The sequence below is a fragment of the Orbicella faveolata genome, unplaced genomic scaffold, assembly GCF_042242905.1.
Source record: "Orbicella faveolata isolate gen_17 unplaced genomic scaffold, um_ofav_v1 contig_15, whole genome shotgun sequence".
Classification (NCBI taxonomy): domain Eukaryota; kingdom Metazoa; phylum Cnidaria; class Anthozoa; order Scleractinia; family Merulinidae; genus Orbicella; species Orbicella faveolata.
Genome location: NW_028301542.1, coordinates 251,435 through 257,500, shown reverse-complemented (window position 1 = coordinate 257,500; position 6,066 = coordinate 251,435). Strand labels below are relative to the sequence as shown.

The 6,066-nt window shown below is 39.6% G+C and overlaps 1 protein-coding gene across 1 annotated transcript; it reads right to left on the bottom strand.

Annotated features, from left to right (window-relative positions):
- Positions 1-289: 289 nt before the first annotated feature.
- On the bottom strand, positions 290-5,740 carry LOC110069003 (heat shock cognate 71 kDa protein-like). Its single transcript, XM_020776421.2, has 7 exons — positions 5,435-5,740; positions 5,281-5,354; positions 4,996-5,070; positions 3,590-3,719; positions 2,602-3,440; positions 1,841-2,188; positions 290-1,366 (listed from the first exon to the last, which is right to left on the bottom strand). Exons 1-7 carry the CDS (start codon positions 5,637-5,639, stop codon positions 1,094-1,096), a joined length of 1,944 nt encoding a protein of 647 aa, XP_020632080.1. The 5' UTR covers positions 5,640-5,740; the 3' UTR covers positions 290-1,093.
- Between the last annotated feature and the right edge of the window lie 326 nt (positions 5,741-6,066).

Genomic DNA, 6,066 nt, shown 5'->3' with positions numbered 1-6,066 from the left:
TGGCAAAGTTAAAAAAAATTCTGTAGGTAGGGTTCAGAGCCTCCTTAATTTTTTCTGGTGTAGTAGTTTTCAATTAGATAATTTCCAGTTCTCAAATTGCCCCATTTTTGGGAGCATACTCCATTGATTCTGCAATCCCAAGATACCAGCCACCACGCTAGAAAAAATCCTGGATCCGCCAATGGGTTGGGAAGCACCCTAGCTAGTTGACCTTTAAAACCCATCTGGTCTTTAGTTCAGTTGCACAGAAGCTAAAACTATTAAAAGCAGAGTATAAATTGTCAACACATTTGTTTCCGTGTTACCTTTAATGTTCTCAATATTTAACTTCCTAAGATCTCCACAAATGACCATAAGCACAAATGCGAGTATCTCATGTCATGTAAGCCTCATTATCAGCTTTTTTTTTTTGAAAGTGGTAGCCAGGCAATTCTCTCAGGAGTGTGCACTCGAGGAGACGCCATAAACTTCAGGCTAGTGTCAGTCGTGCCATAGTTTAAAATGTTCTTGCATACAAAAAACCATTTTAAGGCATGCATAAAACAAATAAATTTTTCTATAACTTAATACTTAGTCTAAGTCTGAGGTTTTAAGCACCTAATGTTGTCAAATAAAGAACCTAAATATCTTGCAAAACATGGCTTCTAATGAGTTCTGGCATGTTTCATAATCAAAGATCCAGTTACTTTAATTTCAACCTTACTGCCATTAAGCTATGGTAAACTCCGACTTTAACACAATCACACTCCTGGTACTTCTGAACAAATGGGGATAGAAAGGTTGCTTTTATTTTGCAGTTCAATAGCTGACTCAAATGCTAGATCATGATATCATAAAAAAAAATTCTTGAGAGAAAAAAATAAATGTATTGTGAGACTGATCCCCACTTGTTACCGTACATCATTCTTACAACCTTGCTACTCTCTATAGCTGTATCATAGCATTCAACTTTTGGGATAAGAAGTCATTGTCACTCCACCATGATCTAGCTTGCAGCATCTAAGACTTTCACATCATAAAAACTACAAACATAGAAGCTAAAAGTGATCTACAGCTAACATGCAATGATATTAAAACCACTTTTTCTCAGCATTCAGTCAACCTCTTCAATTGTTGGTCCCCCTGAGCTGGTTGAGTCAGAAGTGGGAGCCCCACCCCCCTGGGGAAATCCCCCTGCTCCTGGAGGGGCACCACCAGCACCCTGGTACAACTTTGTTATCACTGGATTACAGATACGCTCCAGTTCCTTCTGGCGCTTATCATATTCTTCTTTGCCTGCATCTGGATTACTGTCAATCCAACTGACTGCCTCATTGCATTTGTCAACAATTGTTTTCCTGTCATCCTCTGAGATCTTATCTCGCACCTGAAGTGAGAGGCATTTGTAGATGTGTCAGAATGAAAATTCTATAATACTAAATTTAGCTTTTGGCTGAGCAAACAGATTTCTGTTTGTGTTTGCCAGTTTCAGAACTTATTTGATGGTTTGACAATTGATGTGCTGATATTCTACAACTTACATAGAATTTTCCCAAGCCCAAACAAAGCAATGAAAAACAAACAATGAATAAAATGTTCGTGCGGAGCATCTGTCAAACCATGGAATAATATGACTGTTTTATCTACCTTGTTTTTAAGCAAACCAGGACCCTACAGTGCAACATGGAATAAGGAATTTACAATACAACTGTTTTATTTTCCTTGTTTGTAAGCAAACTAGCACACTACAGTGCAACAGGGGTTCGTATTTGCATGTTCTAATGACGTCAAATAATAACAAAGTGCAAAAGTTTCATCACGCTTTCTAAATAATCTGTGTAAAAATAATATGTGTTCAAACCTTCTCATCCTCCACTGTACTCTTCATGTGGTAGGCATAACTCTCCAATGAATTCTTGGCCTGGACTTTGTCACGTTGTGCGTCATCTTCTGCTTTGTACTTCTCTGCCTCTCGGACCATGCGATCAATGTCATCCTTGGACAGTCGACCTTTGTCATTGGTGATGGTGATCTTGTTTTCACGCCCAGTGCTCTTGTCCACAGCAGAGACATTTAAGATGCCATTTGCATCAATGTCGTAGGTGACTTCAATCTGTGGTACCCCACGAGGAGCCGGTGGAATTCCAGACAGCTCAAACTTTCCAAGCAAATTGTTGCCTGATGTCACACCTCTCTCACCTTCAAACACCTTGACAAAACAACAAGGGACAGTTAGGCCACAGCTAACACAACTGTTGGTGTTACTATTTTGACACATGAGCATAAAATAATAAATTAGTACTTTGTAACTGAAGAAGGACTTTTGCTCTTTCCCCTAGACAAGATGTTAGGCCAAGCTATTGGCAACATGTGTATCCATTTATATTCGTGCAGCATAGGTTAAAGTATGAAAGACACAGACACTGACCAACCTCAAAAACACAGTTCTCGTCCTAGAGTTCCTTGTACCAACTCACTGACACATTCTAAATTTGAGGGAATTTGATGCTTTTCCCAGCTGCAGTACTTCACACCAGCACCTGTCACCTACAGTCCAGGGTATGGAATTCTACTCAATAACCTAAGCATATAAAATTGCTTCAGATTATAAAGTCTCATTACCTGAATAAGAACACTGGTCTGGTTGTCAGAATACGTAGTAAAGGACTCAGTTTTTTTGGTGGGTATGGTTGTGTTGCGTTTGATGAGGACCGTCATAACACCTCCTGCAGTCTCAATTCCAAGGGACAGGGGTGCAACATCAAGCAGCAGTAAATCCTGGACTTCACTGCTCTTATCGCCACTCAAAATTGCAGCTTGAACTGCTGCTCCGTAAGCCACAGCTTCATCAGGGTTGATGCTCTTGTTGAGCTCTTTGCCATCAAAGAACTTCTGCAGAATTTCCTGAATCTTTGGGATACGGGTTGATCCTCCAACCAGCACAACCTCGTGAACCTTCCCTTTCTCAAGCCCAGCATCACGTAGGGCCTTCTCAACTGGCTTTTTGGTGTCCTCAAAAAGAACATTATTTAATGACTCAAACTTCGCGCGGGTTAGTGAGGTGTAAAAATCAATCCCCTCAAACAGTGAATCAATCTCAATGCTAGTCTGAGTACTGGAGGACAGCGTTCTCTTTGCACGTTCACAAGCGGTCCGGAGGCGGCGCAATGCACGTTTGTTGGTTGACAGATCTTTTTTATACTTCCTTTTGAATTCCTCTACAAAGTGGTCAACTATGTTGTTGTCAAAGTCCTCTCCACCTAAGTGAGTATTGCCAGCTGTGGACTTCACCTCAAAGATTCCATCTTCAATGCTCAAAATAGAGACATCAAAAGTGCCACCACCAAGGTCAAAGATCAGAACATTACGCTCAGCACCGACTTTCTTGTCAAGACCATATGCAATAGCAGCGGCAGTTGGTTCATTGATAATGCGCAGAACATTGAGACCAGCTATCACACCTTTAAAAAAAGGGAAAAGCATTGAGCTTCATCGAAAGTGAAGGAGCAAAGAGATATAGGAAATTTACATATGGAAGCTGACTGAAAACGAGTTTTCATCTAGTTTGCTGGTCCGCAATGCAAATGAGATCATTGATATTTTAACCTACCTGCATCTTTGGTAGCTTGGCGCTGAGAATCATTAAAATAGGCCGGCACTGTCACCACAGCATCTGTTATAGTTTTGCCAAGATATGCCTGAGCTGTTTCTTTCATCTTTGTCAACACCATGGATGAGATCTGAAAAAGATGTCAAACTGCCAATTAACAATGATGGCCTGAATCAAATCCTCATCGAGAAAGCAACTTGAAATGAGGCTGGATTGCATGTTGATTATCAAAATTTTCCTACAGAATGTACTTCACATACTATCTTGCTTGAAGTAGTTAGCGAATAATTTTCTTTTGCTGGCCTCATTAAAACCCTGTGAGTGTACATGATTTAGCACATGAAAGACCACATTTGAAGATTATCAATTCATTTATGAATGAATATTAGTAACAACTTGTGTTGAGCTGCAAATATGTAAAATCCATATAAAAATTTGTTCTGGATAGGAAAACAGAGGAATATCAATTTGAAGGAAGATCAACTTTGCTATACACGCAAAGATTTTACCATTCTTTGACAAACATAGCTGACCTTTGAATAATTTCATATATATAATGTGCAGTTCCAGAAAATATCCATACCCGTGCCAACAATTCTAAGGGAAAAGTTTTACAATGCTTTAAAGAAAAGTATAAAGATAGACCAGAATTTCCAGGGGCTGGGGGTTCAAACTAAAAATCCTTCCATGGGAGGGGTATGGATATTTTCTGAACAACACAATTTACTCTGTTTATATTTGTCTAAATAACACTATTATTGCCAATTCTTCAGACTCTTGATTGTGTGGAATTTATACAAGTCCCAGTTGACAAGTCCAACCAATCAAGATAAGGTAAGGTAGGGTAAGGTAACTTTAAGTTGTAAACGTGGGGAGTGGTTGTCCAATCTCCCGAGCCAGGGGCTCATGACAAAAACGCACGACTATTTCCAATAACAATACTACTTACAATAATTATTACTATATTCGCTAAGATAAATTCACAATTTAAATATAACATATTCCTAAGAGCAACTAGTCCTAAGCCCCTGTAATGCGCAGTTCCAGAATATATCCAAACCATTCCAAGAAAATGTTAACGAATTCTAAGGGGGAGGAGGGTTTCAGAAGCCAAAATTTTTAAAGGAAGGTGTGAAGCTAAACCAGAATTTCCATGGGGGGAGGGGTGGAGGGTGGGTTCAAACTAAAACACCTACTGTGGGAGGGGTATGCATTTTTTCTTGAACAACACAATCAGACCCCTAGCAAGTAGCTACCAATAAGTAACCAATGTAAAGAGATGATTGACAAACTTGACCTTCAGCCCAGTTTAGGCGTCGTAAATAAAACTACACCTGAGTGAGCATAATATTTAGTACAATATATGATCACCTGGTGCACCATATAAAAGTTAAGCCTTTTAATACCTCTTCTGCATAAAATGATTTTGTTTCTCCTTTATATTCCACGCGTATTTTTGGTCTCCCAGAGTCGTTGATGATCTATTTAATCAAATGGGAAATAATTATTAGCTTACTTCATCTAGACAAGCTTATTCAACAACTTACAGCTTGTGCATTAAGAAAATGTAAGCTAAATGCTACTTAATTGATACCTAATCATTTACGGCGTTCCAATATATTCTTTGAAAGACTTAAAATCTTAAAATCCCAACTGAGGATTCAAGAAATTAAGCCATGTTGTTCAAATACCTTGAAAGGCCAATGTTTCATGTCATCTTGCACAGATGGATCATCATAACGCCGTCCGATTAACCGCTTTGCATCTGCAAAAGAACGCAAGCGAAAATTCAGAAACAAGTGTTCGGAGCGACTCTTTTCTATCAGTAGATTGATGGAAACCTACCGAAAATCGTATTGCTAGGATTCATAGCCACTTGGTTCTTAGCAGCATCGCCTATCAAGCGTTCAGTGTCCGTGAAGGCCACATAGCTCGGAGTTGTTCGATTTCCCTGGTCGTTCGCGATAATCTCCACTTTCCCATGCTGAAAAACTCCAACACAGGAGTAGGTGGTACCGAGATCGATTCCAACTGCTGGTCCTTTCGACATGTTGACACACAAGATAAAAGAAACTACGCAAAAAGGTTCGCACCTCAAAACAATCCACCAACAGGCTCTGTTCTTCCGCGATAACGAAAACGACAACGTCACGTGACTAGATCTCACGCCCTACCCAGCAATGAGCATTATTATATTGTCTCGTTCTTGGAACTGTCTAGAACATCCTATTTGTAGAATGTTTTGGAATGTAACATTCTAGTGTCGGTGTAATAAAAAAATTGTAATTAATTTTAAAATGTGAAAAAGTACACAATGATGTAATGTTTCTAAAAATAGGATGTACAGATCCTTGGCACTCGCATCACGTGATATTTCAGGTGAGTTGGTCACAGAGGAAAGGAATGATCTCACTGCACGTCGCACCGCTCCAACTTGCTCCCATTATTACTCGAGTCCCCGCTAGGCAGGCTAAAGG

Coding starts and splice junctions, on each gene's coding strand:
- LOC110069003 (XM_020776421.2), bottom strand. CDS start 5,639: ATGTCGAAAGGACCAGCAGTTGGAATCGATCTCGGTACCACCTACTCC. Junction 3,720..4,995: donor AATCATTTTATGCAGAAGAG/GTATTAAAAGGC, acceptor CATCTTTTTCAG/ATCTCATCCATGGTGTTGAC. Junction 3,441..3,589: donor CCAAGCTACCAAAGATGCAG/GTAGGTTAAAAT, acceptor CTTTTTTTAAAG/GTGTGATAGCTGGTCTCAAT.